General features: G+C 32.9%; 1 protein-coding gene across 2 annotated transcripts; it reads left to right on the top strand.

The window, feature by feature from the left end:
• The first annotated feature begins 3,309 nt into the window (after window positions 1-3,309).
• sel (canopy family protein seele) lies at window positions 3,310-17,699 on the top strand. 2 transcript variants are annotated; one of them, XM_070130590.1, is made up of 5 exons: window positions 3,310-3,461; window positions 5,864-5,952; window positions 6,482-6,541; window positions 8,359-8,451; window positions 16,030-17,699. In XM_070130590.1, exons 2-5 carry the CDS (start codon window positions 5,872-5,874, stop codon window positions 16,351-16,353), a joined length of 558 nt encoding a protein of 185 aa, XP_069986691.1. In that variant the 5' UTR covers window positions 3,310-3,461; window positions 5,864-5,871; the 3' UTR covers window positions 16,354-17,699. The 2 variants fall into 2 exon arrangements, with proteins under 2 accessions (XP_069986691.1, XP_027209151.1); XM_027353350.2 differs by having other exon boundaries at window positions 3,332-3,355.
• Window positions 17,700-22,995: the final 5,296 nt, after the last annotated feature.

Raw genomic sequence — 22,995 nt, 5'->3', positions numbered from 1 at the left:
TATTATTTACATAGCTATCCGAGGAGAGAGATTAAGAAGGAAGGTAGGAAGGGAAGGGAAAAGGAAGAGGGAGAGGAAATAACAGTGAAGGGGAAGAAGGCTCAAAGAGAAAGGGAAATGGGAAAGGGAAACAGAGAAACTTCACGAGGAAAAGGGGATAAGTAAGGGGCTCAGGAAAAAGAAGAAAAGAAAAAGGATGGAAGAAGGAGGAAAGGGGATAAGGGAACGAATGACAAGAGGGAGCTTAAGGAGGAAAATGAGGGGAGGGCAGAGATGTAGGGCTTAAAATGGGAGGGGAGGAATCGCAGAGCGGGAAAGGGAAGAGAAGACACGGACGGAGAGGGGAAGAAAAGGGGAGAGGAGAGGAGAAGTGAGGATGAAAGAGGGAAAGTGGAACGCTTAATTTTCCCGTGGAATTTCCGCCAGTCTCACTATCAATAATGATAATGATAATAATCATACAAAATCAGCAACATTAATAATGATAAAGATGATAACAATAATATTGCTAATGGTAATAATCATTATAATAATTATAAAAATGATTGTAATAATAATAGTGACAATAATGAAAATAACCGTGATAATTAATGATGATGATGATGATGATGATAATGATAATAATGATAATGATTTGTATCATTATACTGAAAATGATGATGATAATAATAATAATGAAAATGGTAATAATAACAGTTGTAATGGTAATTATGGTAATAAGGATAATAATAACAATAATCATGATGATATTAGCAGCAATAATGATACTGATAATAAAAACAATACTAATAATGATAACAATAGTAATAAAGATAATAATAACAATGATACTGAGAATAACAATAATAGATAATAATGATGATATTAATACTTATGATAACGATAAAAAAATGATGACGATGACGATAATGATGACGATGAATATGTAAAAGGAGAAGAAAGAGAAGAGGATGATGATGATAACGATAATGATAATGATAACAATAACAATAACAATACTAAAACTAATAGTAGAAATACTTATGGTAATAATGATAATAATAGGAGTAGTAGAAGTTATGATAATGATGATGATAACAATAATGATGATAATAATGATAATAACAATAATAACGATAATGATGATAGTAATAATAATAACAATAATGATGATAGTAATAATAACAATGATAATGATGATAATGATACTAATGATGATGATAATGATAACAATGACAATGATAATGATATTGATGATAGTAATGATGTTAATAATAATATAGATGATAATAATAATAATAATGATAATAACAATGATGATGATGATGGTGATAATAATAATAATAATAATAATAATAATAATAATAATTATTATTATTATTATTATTATTATTATTATCATTATTATTATTATTATTATTATTATTATTATTATTATTATTATTATTATTATTATTATTATTATTATTATTATTATTATTATTATTATTATTATTGTTATTATTATAATAACAATAATAATAATAATAATGATAACAGTGAAAATGATCAAAATGATAATGATGGTTATAATAGTAGCGACAACAAAAACAACAACAACAACAATAATAATAATAACAATAGTAATAATAAAAGTAATAATAGAGATAATATTCATAATACTAGTAACAACAACAACAATAATAATTATAGCGATAATAATAGTAATGATAGTGATAGCTATAGAAATAGGAATGATAATGATAAAGATGATGACAATGATGATAATGATTATGATAATAATAACAATAGTATTGATGACAATGATGCTGATGATAAAAACAATTATAATAAATATAATAATAATGATAATCATGACAATAATGATAGTAATGATAGTAACGATAACAATAATGATAATAATAATGATGATGATAATAACAAAAATAACAATAATGATAATAGAGATAGTAATGATAAAAATAATGAAGATGTTGCTTATGAAAATTATAATGATTATAACAGTAATTAATAATAACAATAATGATAATGATAATAATAATGATGGCAATAATAATGATAATAATAATATTACTTATAATGATTATAACAATAGTAATAATAGTAATAATAATGCTCATGATAATAGTGGCGATGATGAAAATAATGATAATAATAATAATATGATAATAATGAATGATTATATTGATCATAATGATAATGATAGTAATAATGATAATAGTAATGATGATGATGATATTAATGATAATGATGATTATAATAAAAAATAATAATGATAATAATAATAATGATAATAATAGTAATAATAATAATAATAATAATAATAATAATAATAATAATAATAATAATAATGATAATAATAATAATAATAATAATGATAATGAAAACGATAATAATCATGATAATGATAATGATAAGAAAAGCAGTAATGATGATAATGATAATAATAACAATATCATTAATAATTGTAATATGTGATGATGACAATGATGACAATAATAGTAACAATAACCATGATGATAATGAAAATCATAATAATAACAATAATAATAACTATTACAATGATACTGATAACAATAATTATAATAATAATAATGATAATAATAATAATAATAATAATAATAATAATAATAATAATTATTATTATTATTATTATTATTATTATTATTATTATTATTATTATTACAATGATAATAATAACAATAATTATAACAATAATAATAATATCAATAATAATAATGATAATAATAATAATAATAGTAATAATAATAACAATAATAATAATAATAATAATAATAATAATAATAATAATAATAATAATAATAATTATAATAATAATAATGATAATAACAAAAGTAATAATAATAGTGATAATAAGAGTAATACTGATAATGATAATGATAATAATAATAATGATAATAATAATGATAATAATGATAATAATAATAATGATAATAATAACAATAATAATAATAATAATAATAATAATAATAATAATAATAATAATAATAATAATAATAATGATAATAATAATAATAATAATAATAATGATAATAATAATAACAATAATAATAAATAATAATAATAATAATAAAAATAATGATAATAATAACAACAATGATAATAATGGTAAACACTTTACACAAAGAAACGAGTGAAAAGAAACTTCCAGGAATAAAGTAAAGATATCGAGAATTTAAGAAAAATAATAATGCTTACACCCCCCCCCCCTCCCATACATACACATGCAACCCCTCAACCACAAAAAATCAAGAAAGCAGTACGACACGTTCGTCTCCCACCCGGCTGTCAGGCACTCGCAGGACGGCGCTGGCGGACGTACGAGTTTCCACGTGGGCCGGCGAGCGAGTGACACGTAAGAGAAGCGGAAACCTTCCCATTCTCTGTCATTTCCCTTTCATTCGCTTCTTCGTCGTCTCGCTGGCGGTTTGGACGTGTGTGCTAAAGGGATCTGTGGAAGGGTATGTGGCATGTTGTGTGTTGTTTGTATTTTGTGGTGAAAAGGGATTTTTTGTTTTTGTTTACATGCGAGTGGGATGTGGGGAAGAAGGGCAGGTAGAACGTTTTGTATTTGTTCTTTTAGTTTTTTTCATTCATTCTTTTATTTTTGTTGTACAATGTGTTTTTCTTTCTCTTTTTCATTTCTAGTTCCATTGGTTAGTATTTGCTGTAATTTTTTTTGTTATAAAATTTGAAATTAGTTGATATGTTACAAACATTACAGTAAGTTTGTTGTAATATTCACAAATTACTTATTCATTCATAAATATGTATTTTACAGGGTATTGACAGGAGCAAGTTATTTTGGTTTTATTATACTACTTGTTGATATCCATTATATTCTTTAGTTAATGTATGGGAGGACATATTGGTTAGTTCAAAGTTTTCCTGGTTAAGTATTTTGGTATTTGTTATGGATTGGAATATTGAATTCCTCTTAACATATAATGTTAGTTTCACACAGCCCTCCAACCTTGCAATTATTGGTTTAAGTTACAGAGGGATGCATAGAGATAGAGGGAAATGGACACTGCCATCTTAGATTATTCAACAGTCGCATTATTACAGATTATGGGACGTTACTGGGTGACTGAGTGATGCACAGAGATAAGATGGAAATGGATACCACCATCTTATAGAGCATAAAGAATATAGTCATAAACAATACAGCAATAGTTGCAGTGGCCTCATATTTACTGCAAAAATATTGGCTAAATATCAGAAATTAATGGCCAGTTTGTTCAAATTGTGTGAGGACTAACCCAATGAATTTTCATACAGACATGCATATAAACACAAATAAATACATATGTCTATCTGTCAGGTATATATACATTTATCTATGTCTAGATATGCATGTTTAGACTGATTGATATGCACTCATTTCAGTTATATGCATGTCTGTATAATGAATGTTCATTGAGTCGGACCTTGCACAATTTTAATAAAGTGGCCATAAGTTCATAACACCCTCACATAGCTAGTTTTCTTAATTTTGGTTTTCTATAAGCTGGCACAAACTGCTAATAAAGGGGGTGGTATAGGGGGCTTGCCCCCCTGTCTATGAAATAAATAAAAGATACAAAAGGATACGTTTAGTTTATTGGGTGCGCATGATACACTAGTTTTTGGACTTATTCTCTGGAGGGTGCATCACTCTCTGTAACAGATGACCAAATTATTTCTTGTACCAACAATACAAATTTTTGTCCTTTACAAGAATATCATCTACAAGAATATCATCTTCAATTTGCCCTAACTTAGTGCATCCAAACTATAAAGTTTAATCCCTAGGTCTACTCAGTGCTCCTAAGTTTTAGCTCTATCTTGCTGTGCATTGCGGGGTAAAAATAATATTTACTGGTGGGTTATAGTTTTTCCCATACTCTGTGGCAGTGTCAGTAGATTTTCCTCTAGCTGTAGTCCTACATCAAAATATTACAAGTTTCACAACTTTCTTTTTATCAACTTATGAATAGAGTTCCATAGAGGAAAAGTGACTGATTTTCTTTCATTATATCCACTGCCGGCAAAGATTACCTTGTACGATATGGTATGTGAAACTAGAACTATACCTATTCTTCATAATCCAGGAATTTCTTAATAATAATTGAGAGATGGAAAGAGAAAGTTGTGACAAAATATTACAAATAAACTGTCAGTAGTCCATTTACTATACAGGAGGTCCTCGACTAACAATGGAAATCCATTCCTACGATGGCCTCATAACCCAAATTTTGACGTAAGTCAGGACACACCTAAATACAGTACATGTATGTATATGCATAAGCACCAAAGTCACATACATATGCTAATGCAGTATGTATACATGTATTTGTCATAATCTAAAACATAACAAGACACTTCTATGACGTACATAAAAACATAATTAGGGCTTAAGGAACACATAGAAGACAAACTATAAATACTGTACATGATTTCTAGCTTTGTATCAAAGAAATGTTGAGTCGAGACTGTCATAAACCGAGGACCCCCTGTACATGGCTTCTGCACTGTTTAGCACTATGCCAAAGACCAACAAACCTCCACCTCATATATCCAGGCAAGAAGGCCTCTTTGGAAAATAAGGAACCAGGTCAGGTTCATTCATGACAAAAAACAAGGTGGAGGTATGATTGGAGTTCATATTATGTAATCTGATATGTTTTTGTCAATAAGTAGGGGAGCTGCTTTAGATACATGCTGTATTGGGATGCCACACTGCTTCATCAGGATTAAGAAATAAAAAGATGAAGTCTTTGAAAAGAATGTTTTAAAATGATTTCATTATTTCTGCGAAGATAATGCTGTAAATAGCCTAATAGGTAAAAGTGTATACTGACTGTCAACCATGCTTTTTCAGTATCAATAATGGCATCATCAGGCTTCCATCTGTTACTGCTTCTCCTGGGGGCTAGTGCTGTGTTAGCATCAAAAACACCCAAGTCAAAGGTGAGGTCGTCATGTTCAATTCCAGTTTGTGTTTTGTAATGTTCTGCAATCAGTAATTTACATATTAATAGTTATTTTCTTTACATGAGTGTTTTACCTTAACATTTTAGTAACTATTAATGAATATTTACAATGGATATAGATATGCATAATGAATGGATGTGTGTATGTGTATGTGTGCGTGTGCATGTGCGTGTGTATGTGTGTGGGTGGGTGATTTATATACATGTCTATTTATATATGTAATATATAATATATGTATATTTATATAGATGATATATAAAATATATATATTTATATAAATATTATATGATATGTATGATATATAATATATGTATATTTATATATATCATCTATTATCTTTACAATTTATTCTTGCTGTAAATATTTCAGATCTATATAGGCTATACAATCCATCATTTACATACCTACATGTATATCTCCCCCGCCCCCTCTGACTCCCCTATACACTCATTATTCGTATATACCCCCATAATATATATTTTGTTCATATGCTTATTTTCAACAGGTTGTAAAATGCGCCGTATGTCACAGTCTCATTACTGAACTCCACAGTTCCATTTCTCAGGTAAGGAGTTTTGCTAGAAACTTGATTTAACACATGTTTTTATGTATGTATCTTTCTGGTACTATTTTTCGTTAATCTCTTCTTTGTATGTACTTTGTACTTACTTTTGTGTACTTCGTAAATGTGTACATTAAATTTCTGATCGAAATTTTTTAGGTTTACATTTGTCAAGTTTTAGTGTTTTACCTGTTCCCTTTGTAATGGTGGTTTGAGAAAGTGATAGATTACAGAATAAATCAAGGAACAAATCATTCAAGAGCTAGAGAGATTAATTGGGAAATGAGTGTTTACATGATAATGTTCGGATAGATATATTATTCCTATTATCTGTTCATCTCAAGTGTTTGCCTCTTATAATCTAACAAATGATTACACTTGGAGGGCTTGGATTTTGGAGAATAAGTTAAAATTAAGATTAATTTTGCTTTGTTGCTATTTTTGCTATGATTTTTGCAGTGCGTTTTGGGTGTTGTTGTTCTTTTTGTTAGTACTTTTATTGCTGTTTTTGTTTCTTTCTTTTTATTTCCCCTCTTTCTGGTTTAGGGCTGCCTCTGTTATTATTGTTATTAGTTTTCCTTATCCATTAACCCAATAACCATGGATTTATGTATTGTCCCCTGTATCTTTTTCTGACTTATATTGCATACCAAGGAGTCTCTTGTGAATGCTCCTGCTTTCCCCACTTCTTGAAATAGTGGTAAAAAGCATTTTTCCCTATAATACTATTAACGTTGATGCTGTTATTATTCTTATTGATCTTATTGAATTATTATTAAAATAGAACATCAAAGACAATAAAATAATACGTAGGCAGGTCTTCAACAGGTGAAATAGCTAGGATTAATAACTAACTCCTTGGTGACAACTACTACTACTGCAGTTACCACTACTACCATTATGATGATTACCACTACTACCACTACTACAATTCCCACTACAACAACTACCACAACTACAACTACATCAACTTCCTCTACTACTGTACAGTAACCAGAGGTGGGCAGAATCGTGTGACACATTGATTGATACTTTTTATTGGTACTGGCATCCCTGTAGCAGCTCTGTACCAGCATTGTTATATCAGCATCATTAACATCTTTTTCTCAATGTGAAAAAAAAGACGCATCAATACAGCAATACATATAAGATTATAATCAGTCTGAAATGTAAGTTAATGTGTGTGAATTTCAAAATGCCATTTTCCTTAATTGACTTTTTATTTTTGGATTTTATTGGTTCTTTAAGCCAATGCCAATGGGAAAATGTTGCATTCAGTTTTGCATTGTTTTTTTTTTTTTTTCTTAATGTTTCTGCACATAGATGGCTCTGCCGGTGCTTAGCCACCAAGGAGTCAATTGGTACATCTTATGACCGCACCTTTCCTTGAAATAGCGGGAAAACGCTTTTTATACTAATGCTATCAATATCGTTATTTTTGTTATAAACATTATAATTGCTATATTGTTATTGGCATTGCTAACAGCAGAATTGAATACTAGAAAATATTATCAAAAATCAAGGAAAGGGGTAAGCAGGTGAAACAAGTGGTTCTCGTAATTGGCTCATTGATGACTTTAGTACTTGTGGAGCCATCTATATGTAAAAATAATTACTAAATTAAATACTCAGTGGGTATGCCATGTACACACATGCCATCACCGGTAGCAAGTGGTTACACATAATCATGTTTTGCAGAAAATGTGATTTTTTTCCTTTTAGAAGTAGAAATATACATCATTTACTCTTAAAGAAGGCAACTAGATTTGCTTTTTAGATTGTGTATTAAGCAGACTTAATACACCTTGTTTATTTTGCAGGTAGACCCCAGGAAAAAAATAGATGTTGGTTCATATCGGATCGATGCTGATGGAAAGCAGAAATTGTCATCAGTGAAGTACGCTGGCTCTGAGGTAGGTTAGCAGTGGATAAGTGACAAAAAGTAGTTCACAAATGGAATTAGGTGGTTGAAAATAATTGAGTTATTTTCAATTATATAAAACCACACATGTTTTGTTGCTATATCCTTTCCTTCCTCTTGTATTTCATCTTGTTTTTATTGCCTTTATTCCTATTTTTTCTTATCTTGGACTGCTCAGGTAAATAATAATTGATAGCCTTTGGTCTCCTCATTTTTATCAATTACTAAAAAAGTTTTTAATATATAATAACTTGTTACACATAAGAATTAAAATAACGAATATGTTAAACTATTTGTAAAACTTACCCATTTCTTCTTTTGAGGAAAGTTTTTCTTCCAACTAGGTGCACAGTATATAATAGACTCTATGGGCCAAAATAATATATTAGATTTCATTTCATAAATGGCTTTTTAATATTTCTTTCATTTTGTTTCTCTTTCTTTTCCTTTTTCTTTTTCTCTCAGTGATATTTGGACGTGAGAGGAGGGTAAGGCAGAAAAGCTAATTTCAGAATTATAGGGTTGAAATTATTGATTTCCTGATGGTCAGTCAGAGCACCTGCTTCTCTGGACTCTCTAATTGCATGATTACTCAGTATCAGCTTTTCGAGTTACTGGTTGGAAATTTTCCATCAAAGTCTGAAATTTGCTGCTGCATTTATCAATTCAGGTGTGGAAGTGGGTATATCTGGGCATGGGTGTAGGTGTGGTGTGTTCATGACATACACACAACTGACTGTATGGGTTAAAAGTAGTTGAGTTCCTGATGTTCACTTTGAACACCTGCTTCTCTGACCAGCTGATTTATATAATTACTGAGCATCTGTTTCGGGAGTTACTTGTTGGAAAGTCTCCGTTAGACTCTAAAATCTACCTATACATTCATGTCTTCATTTTTATCACTTCCTGGTTATAGTTTTGCATTATTATTCACATGTATAAGTTCAGAGCTGCTCTTTTATTTATTTATTTATTTATTTATATTATTTGTTATCATTATCACATATATATTTTTTTTCTTTCTTTCTTTCTTTTTTTCTTATTCTCATTCTCCACACCACATGCAAAACCATGTGTTCATAATATCAAGAACTAATGTTGAAGCTGAGGAAGACTTAATAGTTGTGATCCTCATTTCATTCACAGCCAATTATTTGATAACTTATTTTCACACATCAGTTTTAAATGCTTTGAGAAGTAGATGGCTTCCCGTTTCAGTTTTAAATGCTTGGAGAAAAAGCTTCTGTATTCAGACATTTATTTTTTTTATTTTTTTATTTATTTTTTTTTTTTTATTTATTTATTTATTTTTTATTTATTTATTATTATTATTTTTTTTTTTGTCGTAAAAGGACTGTAGCAGGAACATCATTTGAAGGGGGCTAGTAGGGGGGTGGCCCCACCCCACTCTCTTTGCTCTTCTTAAGGTCCAGTTTGTCTCCCCAAGGGCCAATAAGATAGCTTTTTGTTATGTCTTTTTTTTTCTTCTTCTTCTTTGCTTAAATTACAATTTTGTAAATCTTATTATAGCTTAAAAGATATTATTGCTCATTTTTCAAAACTATCGGAATCCCCCAGTTGACTTTCTTCACTTTACTTGTCAACGCCCTCCCCTCACGAAAAAGCTGAAATAAATCCCTTTGAACCATAGGGATGAATTATGTTATGTTGAAGAATTGTGACATATCAGAGAACATTTCCCCTGTATCATCAGATCATTGTTCTTATTTTTCTTGATTACTGTATACCATGATTTTCATTATTATTATTATAGGCACTTGCCTTTCCAATTAAATTATGGCAAGTCATTGAGATTTTGGACAATATACCACTGAATGTGGGCCTTCCTTATACACTTTTAGCCATAAAACGCCTTATCTGTATGCAGTGGGTCCTGTATGATTGATATCACTGTACGATACCACAGAGTACACTGTGGCAATTCAGATATTTCTTTTGAAGAGTTCAGCGCTTGATGTGTATTATATGAATTCACTGTTTATATTTATTTCATACTCATATTAACAATTAGATTAGCTTTTTCATTGTGTTAATATGCTGATTAATTACTCATTATGCCAAGAATTATCACTTTCATGGGAGCTAAAAGAAAGACTTAATTGTTTTTTGTCAAAAGCGCATTATTTTCAAATATGCAGGATGAGGCAACAATGTTGTTTGCCTTCATTTCATCAGAGGCCATGCAGATTCTTGCCTGGAAGGCAGATCAAAGGCTAAGGGAAAGTAGTCTTGTGGTTTTGAGCACTGTGATAGGAGGATATTAAGTAGGTCATGAACAATCTCCTTGCATAAGTCCAGATGCAACAGGTCACTACCCAGCATCTTTTAAACACAATATGTATTAGTGGTTATCATGTCACCACTTCCAGCTCTTCTATGTGGGTTGGTGCAAGGCTCCCACCTGGTCACTAAGGTCAGACTCCTTCATTTCATCATTGTAGTCAAGGGTGACCCAGAGCTTGATGACTCTTTTGCCTCCTTTGCTTGGTGTGCTTTTGTCCATCATCCATTATGTGTGTACATTGTTGGCAACATAGTGAAAAGCTTTTGCCTACCTATCATAAGCAAAGCTTGCCTGTTAAGGTAGACTAGAACTGCACTTGTCATAGCCTTTATACTATTTGAAGGCAAATGTGTAACCAACACTGGTTAGAACTGGCAAACAACTTTAGACCTCCAACCTGAACATGGACTTCTTGCTTGGGCTGAAAGTGAGAATCTGCTGCCTCCAGCAGACTCATCCACATTGATGTTCAACTCCGATACCAATATAAATATTGAAGTTTACTCCATAATGTCAGTGATGCTCTGGCTTTCACAAGTAAACCCCTTAGCATGAGGAGTATCATATTCATGAAATAAAGGGATAATTATAGGAGGTAGTCCCAAGACCAGAGCTGCTCCATCTGTTGTTCATAGCTTTTCGGTTTTTGTGTGATGCCTTAGTTAACCTATTCATCTCTTTAACAAACTTACATCATTTCATTGATGATGAACGCCCGATAAATATCCAACTTAGATGAACTCTCATACAGTTGGTCCTCCTAGGGACATGAAGATCCAAAGAAGCTACAGCGGCAGGGAGCTTTCTCCCACTTATTCCAATTAAAACGCATCTGCAGTGGAGTATTCTTTGTCCAAGAACAAGCACTATTGGTGGATATGAGCTTGTACAACTTCACTGGCATGTCATGCTGCAAAATGTTACCATAGTGAAGATTATAGTCTTCTTGGTGTCTTTTGCATTGATGTAACATTGGCTGTGTGGCTGTGGCACACCATTCTCCTAACCATAGGTACCAAATACCACAACTCGGCCAACAGTACCTCTTTTGACTAAGTTCAAGAAGTAGGCTCCCTAGCATCACTACTGCAGGTGTTTGAGGATGAACAAATGATGGTAATGCACTCCCTTATATAACAAGAATGAACCAAATCTGCATTTGTAGGCATTCATGATGAACTCCTTACAAGATATGATTAAATGGAAACATAACATCAACACGCCATGTCTTGGTAGTCTGTACTAAGTAATGTAATGACAGTTTTTGTAAAAAAAAAAAAAATGTAGATGCACCAATTTTGCTTTATATGAACACAGTAAGTAATGCCCATCATTTGCAAATGAGAGGAATGGTAGCAATATTAACCCAATAAACATGAGTTGACCTTCATGTCATGAAAAATTTTGGCTGAAGGCTGGATAACAGGGAATATGCAGTCATAGAAAAATTTGGCTGAGGTCTGGGGTGTCAGGATTGACTTGTCATGAGTGTAAAAAGCTCTTGGAGGATGATTAGACTCATTAGGAATGGCCAGAAATAAGAGAGGAGTGAACAGACCAATATAGAAGGAAAAAAGAAAATAATGATAATTTTTGATAAAGGCTTTCATTACCATATACCTGGGGGAAAGTCACATCTAATTAGAGGGTGTGTACATTTTAGAGTGATTTTTTTTTTTTTACAAAAAGCAGTTGCTGTGTAGTTAGATATATAGACGGAACCAATCACATTTTTTCTTTAACATATTTAACTTTAACATATTTCCTTGTTAACCCACTAACACTGGTATATTTTGAAGCCAGAAAATAATATTTTCTGGGCGGCTACAAAATTGGCGTGTGGGGCTGGCCCAGAATCTGCCTGTGCGCCGGCCATGGCCCGCGACATATTCAGAGCGCGAGCTCTGATCCAACATCACACTGGCGGAACGCCCGGCAATGTTTATTTTTCCAGGTGTCTCATATATGGGACACCCGTCGTATATGGGTTAATTATATAGCCTTTACCCCTCATGGGACACTGAGTGGTAGACCATATTTCTGCTCACCATGGCCAGTAATTAAGCTTTTGTACCTTTTTTGTGGGCATAGTGGCTTGCCCCTTCATCAACTAGGCTATCTGGAACTGACTTCTGGGTTCCAAAACTCTACCTCTCCTTTGATCAGGGCTCCGACCACTGTTGCTGTTACCTGCTCCTCAATACTTGCTGTCAATTTGAAACATGTAGGCCATTACTGAACCATCAGAATACATCCTTTCCTCTCTCCCAACATTCTCCATTTGATCTACTTCTCCTTTACATTTTTATTCATTTTCTGCTCCCTGCTCCTGTATTACAACTCTTCACCCTTATTGTCTTCCTCCCCATAGGACTACCTCACTCCACACCACTCCTCTTCCTGTCCCCGTCCTGCTACTACTTCCACTTGCACAAACATTTTTTTTTTTTTTTTTATCCCAGCCAAATGGAAATGATTCTTTGATTCTTCCTACAGCCCCCCTCCTCTTCCAACAATGTCTTTTAGAACAAGTAGGCAAAGTTTCCCTCAGCAGCCATTCTGATTGGTTATGCTTGTAATAGTTACATTAAAGTCCCAAGCTCGTGCCTATCTACCCTGACTGATCTAGGTGGCAAAATTATTTTTGCCCAGCCTTACATCTCCTTTAATACTTATACCAAGGCTATTTCAGTCTCAGCTCATTGCCTTGAATACAACAAGAATTGGTCAGACTATGAAAATGTTCTGCAGTATCAGTACAGTGCTACACTATTCCTCTCACAAGCTGCTGTGAGTCCTACACCAATATTACCAAGATTATCTATCATAGATATGATCTTCCTCATGAAGTTTATATTGGCAGAAAGTCCTGCCCTGTATTATTATATCAAACCCTTCACCCTCAATGTCAGAGATTTTGAAATTTTGGCCACCTTGCCAAGCATGGTCACTGCCTCGATGTGCCCAACTTGGTTATGATTCAAATTACTGTGCATAATCACACACACTGGCCAATTGTAGTGGCTCCCTTAATGTATTTTATAGGAGCTTCCCTGCCTGCAAGTTAAAATCGGAGGTGGTAGTTCTCAGATTCAAACTTCGTCTCACTTTTCCACAAGGCCAGGAAGGAAGCACACAGAACACAGAAGAGGTTTTCTCTTATTTCAGTGCTATCTTTCTGCTTCTCTCCTGTCTACCGAAGATGTCTCAGCATATCCCCCAGTTTCTCCTCCCCTTACCTCTTACCATCCCACCTGTATACCCTCTTTCTCACAGTCAGATTCTTTTGCCATTCAAAATTTATTCTTTACCACTCTCCTGGTGCTTTCCCCTCCTCACTTTACTTGGCACACCAGTTAACCTGAATGTTCCACCCCATCTTCTCCAGCCGCATTGTCTCCTTCACCAAGGCTACCTCTTCCTCTTTTCCCTCCTCATAAGGAAACCTTTGTTTTTCAGAGATCTCCACTAGAAGCTCTAGAAAACAAAACTTCCTTGACATAATCCAAGAGAATGCTCCTCTTTCCCATTCCCCTCTACATTCAAAGTAACTGCTGACATCCATCCATCCTCCTTTTATTCTCTCCACCCCACTCTTCCTCCCACTCTCTCACAACACACCCCATCTTTCCCTTTCCCATCTGCACTATCCCCCCTCTTTCCCCTTTATATGTTGCGCTCCCTCCTGAATGTTCGTGTAACTCACTCCGGTCACCTAGATCCTTCCCATCCTGACATTCTTCCAGATACTTCACCTCTTTCCCTTATTCCCTAGTCTCATTCTCCAGGTTCTTCTCCAATTCTGACACTCATTTCTACTCTTAAACCCATTTATTACTTCATAATGGCTTTTTAACACCATGTTCCTCAAGCAATATTCCATTCCTTTCCTCAGATACATAGGTACTCTCCATTTGATCTAATTGCCCTTCACCCTTTACCCCTTTCCCTTTAACTAATCACCACCTTACTCCGTTTGCTACCCCTCTAGCATTCTACAATTTTTGACATCGAATGAAAAAATTTGGTTTAACCCATTTACGACGGATGTCGCATATACGAGGCACCCAGAAAAATAAACATTTTCGGGTGTCCCCCCAGTGTGATAATAGATCAGAGCTCACGCTCAGATTGTGTCGCTGGCAAACTCTGGGCTGGCCCCATGCGCCAATTTTGTAGCCACCTGGAAAATATTATTTTCGGCTTCAAAATATACTGGCGTTAGTGGGTTAAGGGGTGGGTGGTGTGAATATGCCATCATGGGAAAATCTTGCTATGGGCCAGGATTACTCAAACTTGCCTAGGGCATTTTGGCTGAAGGCCAGGGTGACAGTAAAAACTCACCGCAAGTGCGCAAACCGCTTAGAGAGCGATTACTCATGTGGCATTTAAGGAGCTTTTGCATTATTTTTATTGATAAATAAGTATGGAATGTACTGTCTGTGAGCCATGACTGGAAGACCTCTGGCTCCAGGAAGGATGCTATTTCCACGATCAGGATCCTATTCCTGGCTGGCGTAACACACAGTGCAGGTTGTATTCTAAAACAATACAGATAACAAAATGTTATGACTACCTAGAGAGATGATATGGAGTCTGTGCAAGGAAAACTGTCTACCAAATCAAATGACAAATATCGTCTTTGGAAAATAGCAGAAAAATGCAGAAAAAGAGAAAATGACATTGGAAAGGGGAGGCATAGTCTTGTCACCGCACACAAAGTGTTTGCGTACACCCAGATTAGATGCACCTGTCAGAGTAGCTAGTCAAGTAAGCCTTATGCCCGTAGTGGGGCCATGTGAGGGCAGTAAACAGGGTCCAGTGGGTTAACTCATTTTTACCCTTTTTGCCACAGTACTTTACCATAGTGCTATATGGCCTTTGATGTCTAGCACATTTGTTTTAACCATGAACTATTAACCGTTTAGTACAGAACTATGCGGGATGTATATTGAATATGTCTAATATTTGTTTGTAAATCTTAGAGAAAATAAACCAGTTTATTGATGTCTTTTTGCATATTTCATTATCATTTTTATTTCTCTCATTCTTCAGTTTCTTTGTTTTGCTCTCTTAATATATTGTACTGTTTTTTATTTTTTAGATAAATAAACCAGTTTATTGATGTCTTTTTGCATATTTCATTATTATTTTTATTTCTCTCATTCTTCAGTTTCTTTGTTTTGCTCTCCTAATATATTGTACTGTTTTTTATTTTTTAGTTTCTTCATTTTTGCTTACTTACCATGTATATCTCCATTACAGCTGCACATGATGGAACTTATGGAGACAGTGTGTGAGAGCATGAAGGACTATGCACAGGCTCGGCACAAGGAAACAGGCCGACTGGAAGCTATCAGGCTGGTAGTGGATGGAGCCATGAACCCACGCTTTAGTGAGTACGAAATGGTTCAGGACCCTGATCTCAACAAGGGTCTTGAATTCCACTGCAACACCCTTGTGGAGGAGTTTGAGGATGAATTGGTGGCTCACTTCAGGGAGAATGCGGAGAGTGACGTTGAGGGTTCACAGCAGACTTTTTGTTATGAGGTGTCTGATGTGTGCACTGGGGTTAAGGATGAATTGTAATGATAAATTTTTAGGTTAAATCATTCAAAGCCATCATAAGTATTCCATGGAAAAGTGTTCTGTGTTATTTTTTTACATAGATTTGTATGTATATGTGAGGAATATTTTATTTATGCATTTTTTTGTTGTCTAATAGTTAAGAATGTTTTGATCTATAATGATTTGTGATAAAGATATAAATTGATGAAGCAATTAAATTAAAAAAAAAAAAAAAATCTTCTACATGTATGAAATTTAATTAATGCAAATGTATGTTTTCTATTATTGTTATTACATAGCATTAAAAGGATTGGAATAATATGTCTAAAGATATAATGTTTCTTTATTTCATCCCAAGTATGATAATCATTATAATATTGCCTTTATTTTAGATTAGTATAAACAATGAGACCATTATTGAACAAACTCTGAAAACCAATGATTATAAAATTCTCAGAAATTAAAACTGCTCAGAAAAAGGATAGCATTCTATACTGTATCTAAGACTGTTTAAGAATAATGTTTGTTCTTTTTACATCCTTCAAATGTGCTACTAAATGAATTTGTATTACATTCCTCAAATTTGTTATTGATAGAATGAAAAAATATATATATGAGATTTTCTTTATTTATTTATTATTCATTAAGATTTAATTTCCCAAGAACTTTCCAGCAGGACCAAAGATATATTTTTCCTAACTTGTTATTTGGAAGGCACTTGTAGAATTAGCTCAGAGCATTTGGTTGTCAATAATTTATAAAACATGGCTTTAAAACTACTTACAAGAAAGTTTTTTGTTTGTGGTAACCAGGGAACCATAAATATAAAGAGGATGTAGAAAGAAAACATGTATATATTTTTATATTTAAATAGGTATTATCTTTTGACCGGTTGTTGAATCACATTATTTCTTTCTGTAAAGTGTGAAACCTTTCCTATGAAAAATGTTCATACTTTTAAGTTCATGGTAATTTCATATTCAGGAGCCAGCTTCATTACATATATGGACAGGATGAAAAAAAAAATATATAGTTCTTTTCACCTTTGAAGAAAGGGAGTTAACATTTTTGAATTTTGGTTGTGGTAGAAAACTTTTTATGTTATGGTTATTGTGATTGTTATAAGAACAACAATGATAATGATTATTATTGTTTTTTCTAGAAATTTTCTTTATTACTATTATATTATTATTAGCATCATTATTTATTGTCATTATTATTATATATTGACAATGAGTGTGAAATATTTTGTGATTTGGATTTTGTAAGATTGGGTAGTGTTGGGGCATTTTGCTGTATTGTGTTATTTATACTGTATGAAATGCAAATGGGTTGTTTTAAAATATTTAATAAAAAATATTTAGTAATCATTGTTTGATGTCATTCTTGATCATTAGTCCTCTGAACTTTGTTAAGTTGTGAGAATATTATTACTCTCAGTAATTGTACATGGTTTTATATTTGCATTTTATTGTTTTTTTCTCTTGAATTGCTTTGTTTAGCAGTTTCATTTATTTATTTTCTACTTCACTCCATTTCCTTCTCTGCATCTTCAATTTCTGGAGAAAGTCCAAGCCTGTTTTATCTCTGGAAGCAACAGAAGAATAAAGCAGGCGGAATATGAAGGATCAGAAAGATATTTCCGTACCTGAACTCTTGTTTAATTGTTTTTACACCTATAAGTAATTTTATTTAACATATTTAGCCATTCAAGTCTATATTTCTACGTCTTCACTGGATTTCATAGCATAGAAGAGAGAAATGATCATAGGAGTTTATAAAGGCATCATTGTCAATTGATAAAGAACAAGGACATGAACTGATGTACAAGTAGAAGTTAGCAAAATAAAGCATGTAATTGTGTATTGACAGATGTAAATATAAAGTGATTTTCCTCAGTTTCAATAGATTTTTGTTATCAGAATGTGTATAGATCTCTTTTGGGAATTCTGTAAGTGTATGTAGATCTGTTTTTTTTATGAGGGTTTGATAAATATAGGGTTTGCCATTTTCAAATGCGTAATAAGTTTCAGGCAAAGACAAGTGGGAAATGAGTTTTTGTAATATTTTCCATATTCATACATGTTATTCCAACTGATTATCAAAAACTTTTTGAAAAGAAAAAGGAAAACATTAGAGTATATAGAAATGAGACATGGGTAAAGAAGTTAGTGGAAAACAATAGCAAAATTGTCATATCCTACTGATATGCATTTTTTTCTTTTCTTTTGAATACTGAATTTTATTACAGATGTTAATTTTAGAATGCAGATATTGTTATTTGCATTTTTTTTTTTTTATTGGGATTTTGATTCCTCAGAGTTTATATTCATTTTTTTTGTGGTTAGAGATCTTCCTTTTGTTTTTTTTTCACTATCTCTTACTAATTATCCTTTTCAGGCCCTGTAAGACCAGTGCTGTATTCTGCATTTCTTTCCAAATAGAAGGAATGAAAAAGGGGAAAATTATGTGAAATGTATTATGTAAATATTGGATTTAGTGATATATTGCCTTCCTATCGATGTCAATATTGCAGATACTGTATTTATTCATATATTTCCATCAATCTATCAGTGATTACTATTAGTTGTCACACACATTAATGGCTTAAAATTAACATTTATTTTTGTGAAGGATATAAATGCACAAAGAGTTAGACTTTAGAACATTTTATTATAAATTGAGACATTATCTGTGGTTCTGATAATGCTTTGCACTCTAGGAGTATACTTATTCATCCATCTTAATAAATATAATATTGAGACTATCCAGATAAAATTTACATAAAATAATCATTATATACAGTAAACACATAATAAATAATTTTCCGAGCTTTCCACTTAGACATCAGGGTAGACACATCATATGATTCCCTAACTGGTTGTGATATTCTCAATGACTTATTTCATACAGCATTGAAAGTTCAAACTCGTACCTGAACAGGCAGTCTTATATATATTCATAACTGTAATTGTATGTATAAAAAAATAGTAATGACAAAAAATGGGTAGCCAATTTCTAAATATACAAAGAAAACAATTTGGGAGTGAGACATAATATTCTTTCATCCATTATTTTGGCATGAATATTATGTCCATCTAAAATGCTACCAATTCCGAGCATTGCTGTTGCTTTTTTGAGGAGTACTGAAGCCCATGTAGCAACTAGTGTAATGCTTAGTTCTGAAGACAAAAAACTTAGTTAAGCTTGCAAGCCCATGTTATCCATTTCACTGAGAGACTGAGACACACATCAAGCTTTACTACTGAACGCTGAATACATCTCATGCCTCAACGCCAGCTGCCAAGCATCACACAAGAGCTACTACTCTTCCTTTTCCTTTTTATATAACAAGTTTTGCTAAAGCACTACTCAAAAAAGATATCCCAGGGTTATTATATGACCTTATCAAAAGACCTTGGCTGTGTTGGAAAAGTTTAGATACCAAACAGATAAAGAAGTGAATTTGCCCGACTTGTAGGGCAGATCAGCAGGACTTCATCCTAAAATTATGGATCCCTTCAAGGATTAAAATCATTTATAGTTTCTTCTGATGAAACATCCATGACTTTACCAGAGACAAGTTTGAGATTGGCTTTCCTACCACAAAAGCTCTCCTAAGGAGCCACAATTTGCAGAAACCGCTTTTGGGGTAAAGTGTATCTCCTAAGTTTGGCTTGTGGAAATTGCACTCAAACATGACTTTGGGTAGATCGATCATAAAGATTTTCATTTAATTACGTAGTTATAGCTTTAAAAAAATTAATGATAACATTAATGATAAAAAATTTTAAAAGACAAAAATATATATGACAGGTTCAGTATTTGAGAATGAGAGGAATCAACAATCTTGTGGAAAACAACAAGACCTGTATATCTAGAATTTTATCATCATTGTAAAAAATAACTTTATTTCATTATAAGCATTGTTGTATGCAATATATTTCCTCAATTCCACATGAAGACAAAAAAGTTTAGAATAGCGACAGTCTGTACTTGCCTTTGTGGAAAGCTTTAAATACACTTGAATCAAATAGAAAAAACATACAAGCTTTGTCACTCAAGCTACCAGGTATTCTCTTAGTGAACGCAACAGTGGATACTCTAAGACCAACAAAACAGCTAAAACCTGTCACAAATAACTGCAGAATTGAGCAAAACAATCAGCCAGTGTTAATCCGTGGTCCAAGACAACTATTGAGCAGGCGAGAAGAGAGAGAGAGAGAAAAAACGCCATATTTAAGACGGCTGTGGGCTGCAGTGACAAACCATGCTGATGCGAGAGTAAGTATTCTCCCTAAGTGTGTCTGGGGTTCGTGACAATTCAACTTATTCCTTCAAAAAGGGGGAAAAAAGGAATTATCATAATTTATGGATACCTAGTACGAAATTGTTTTTTTTTTGTATTTTTTTTCTATGTAGCTGACAAAAACTCTGCCAGGAAGCACCGGGTAGTATCTATATACGCACTTTGAGCAAGGTTTGATGCACTGTCTGAAAGGCTGTCCTATGCTCATGATTCCTTTATGATGCTGCATGTAAGCTGCTCTTGTGCTCCACCCTTTCTAGAACTTTCTATAACTGATTATAAATGATACATATGTAACCTGCTTTTTAACTATTTTTAGCCACTGGGGAGAGAAAATAACTTTGGATTCTTCTTTCTTTTCTTTTCCTTTATTTCATTTATCTTGCCAACTCCCCTTTTAGTTATTCAAATTTCCTTGTGTCACTTTCAAGAATGTATAGGGAGTTGAAGATAAATCAAAAGGCAAAATCCTGAAGCCGTTTTCTCACCCTAGTCACACTGGTTATGTTTAAGTAACACTGAGCATCAGGCCACAGTAAATAATAGGCTGTACAACACTAATGATGTATATTCATTGAAATTTACCTGCAATTCTTTGTACCTCAAGATTTCACTGAAATAAATAAACACTGGAGAGTTGAAAAAAAAAAATCTTGCTATAACTGTAGATGCATTAAAACAAAAGAATAATGGAGAGTATGAAGGGAGATGCACATTGGAGGGGGAGGACTAAAAAACTGTGTGGTTGAGAGGGGGGGTGTTCTTGTCGCGGACAATGACGTCACAGTCAAAGACGTCAAATTCAATGACGTCACATCCAAACACACTGGACCCAGCTTTCGTTACATGATCCCAGGACTTGTCTATGATCGGGAGGAAGTACAATAAACAGTCTTTTGTTGTTACTGTTTTTTTTTTTTTTTTACTTTTTACTTTTTTTTTTTTTTTTTTTTTTTTTTTTGATTATTGCACGAGACCATTTTCTTTTTCTTTAAATCTATTTTTAAAGTGATTTGTACCAAAAAAAAAAGAACTTTTTTCAAAATAAAAAAGTGCCTTTATATATGCTTAAGCAATATATATATATTTTTTTGTTTTCTTTCATAATTCTGTTTCAAAGCAAATTTAGTCAGGGCTTGAGGATGCCATTCATGTCATTCTGCAGGCTGTGTAGCTTACTTATATATGGATTTTTGGCCAACACATTTGCAGACCAACACATTACAAATGTGACTTAATACCTATCTAAAAACAGGATATAATAATAAAAAAAAAGAATAAAAACAAGGTGGAAGGTGAAAATGACTACTCCAATGCATATTAACCAAAACACCTACAATATTATCCCAGAAACTAATAGAATTATTTTTCCCCCTACAAGCATCAAGTAAATGCAGCACTAAGACAATACATGTACAACAGAAATATAAAAAGGTATTCTAAATCCTCGAACCTCTGATTCTTTTCTTTTTTACTTCCTAAATTTCAAAATCACAATCGATCTACATTATAATTTACATCTAATTTTAGATAGGGTTTTCCTTCTCATTTTGATGAAGAGGTTTACCTAGCCTAATAGTGATACATACCACCACAAAAAACACTAAATGATAGAAATGATTAATAATCATAATAATAAAAGTAGCTTTGCATTCTTTATATCTGGGTCATATCACAGCCTACCACACCTGGTGGTGCCTTCCTATCTCTCCAATGAGGGAGACCTTGAAATACCTCTGCCGTCAGCTCTGCCCAATAACCGATATTCAGCAGGAACCTCAAACAACAAAAGTAGTTACTAGGGTCATGATTATGATTCTTTTTATATATATATATACAAAACGGTTCAATATTTTTTTTATCGTATTTTTTTAAGGGGAGGGGGGGCAAGGACTTACTGCCAATGGTTTTAATCCATTACAATGATAATTACTCTAGGAGTCAAAAAAATCTTATATCAATCAATGATAAAAAAGAAATTGCCACTTCTTAGTTTACAATTCACTGGGCCCCGCACATCACAAAGAAAAAAAAAAGAAAGAAAAAAACAATTCTGTAACAAGGAAGGCATCCACTCGAGCTCTCCCAAGCCAGCACCTTCCTCTTGGGGCGAGAAGGAGGTACGGGTGCATCGTGCTCTGAGTCAGCACTGCTAAAACCAAAGGAATTCCTTCTTACACGTCACATTATTTGATTAAACAGGATCTTACTGTACTTCGCAATCCAGGGCGCTCATAGTGATTACCTACATGAATATTATTATCTATATTAAAAAAATGTAAAAAAAAGATCACATTCCTATATCAGCACTATTGTCGTACTCATGATTCCTGACACATTAAACAAACATAGGA

The sequence above is a fragment of the Penaeus vannamei genome, chromosome 15 (genome assembly GCF_042767895.1).
Source record: "Penaeus vannamei isolate JL-2024 chromosome 15, ASM4276789v1, whole genome shotgun sequence".
Taxonomy (NCBI): domain Eukaryota; kingdom Metazoa; phylum Arthropoda; class Malacostraca; order Decapoda; family Penaeidae; genus Penaeus; species Penaeus vannamei.
Note: the sequence above shows the minus strand (reverse complement) of the source record. Positions and strands in the feature narration are given on the sequence as shown.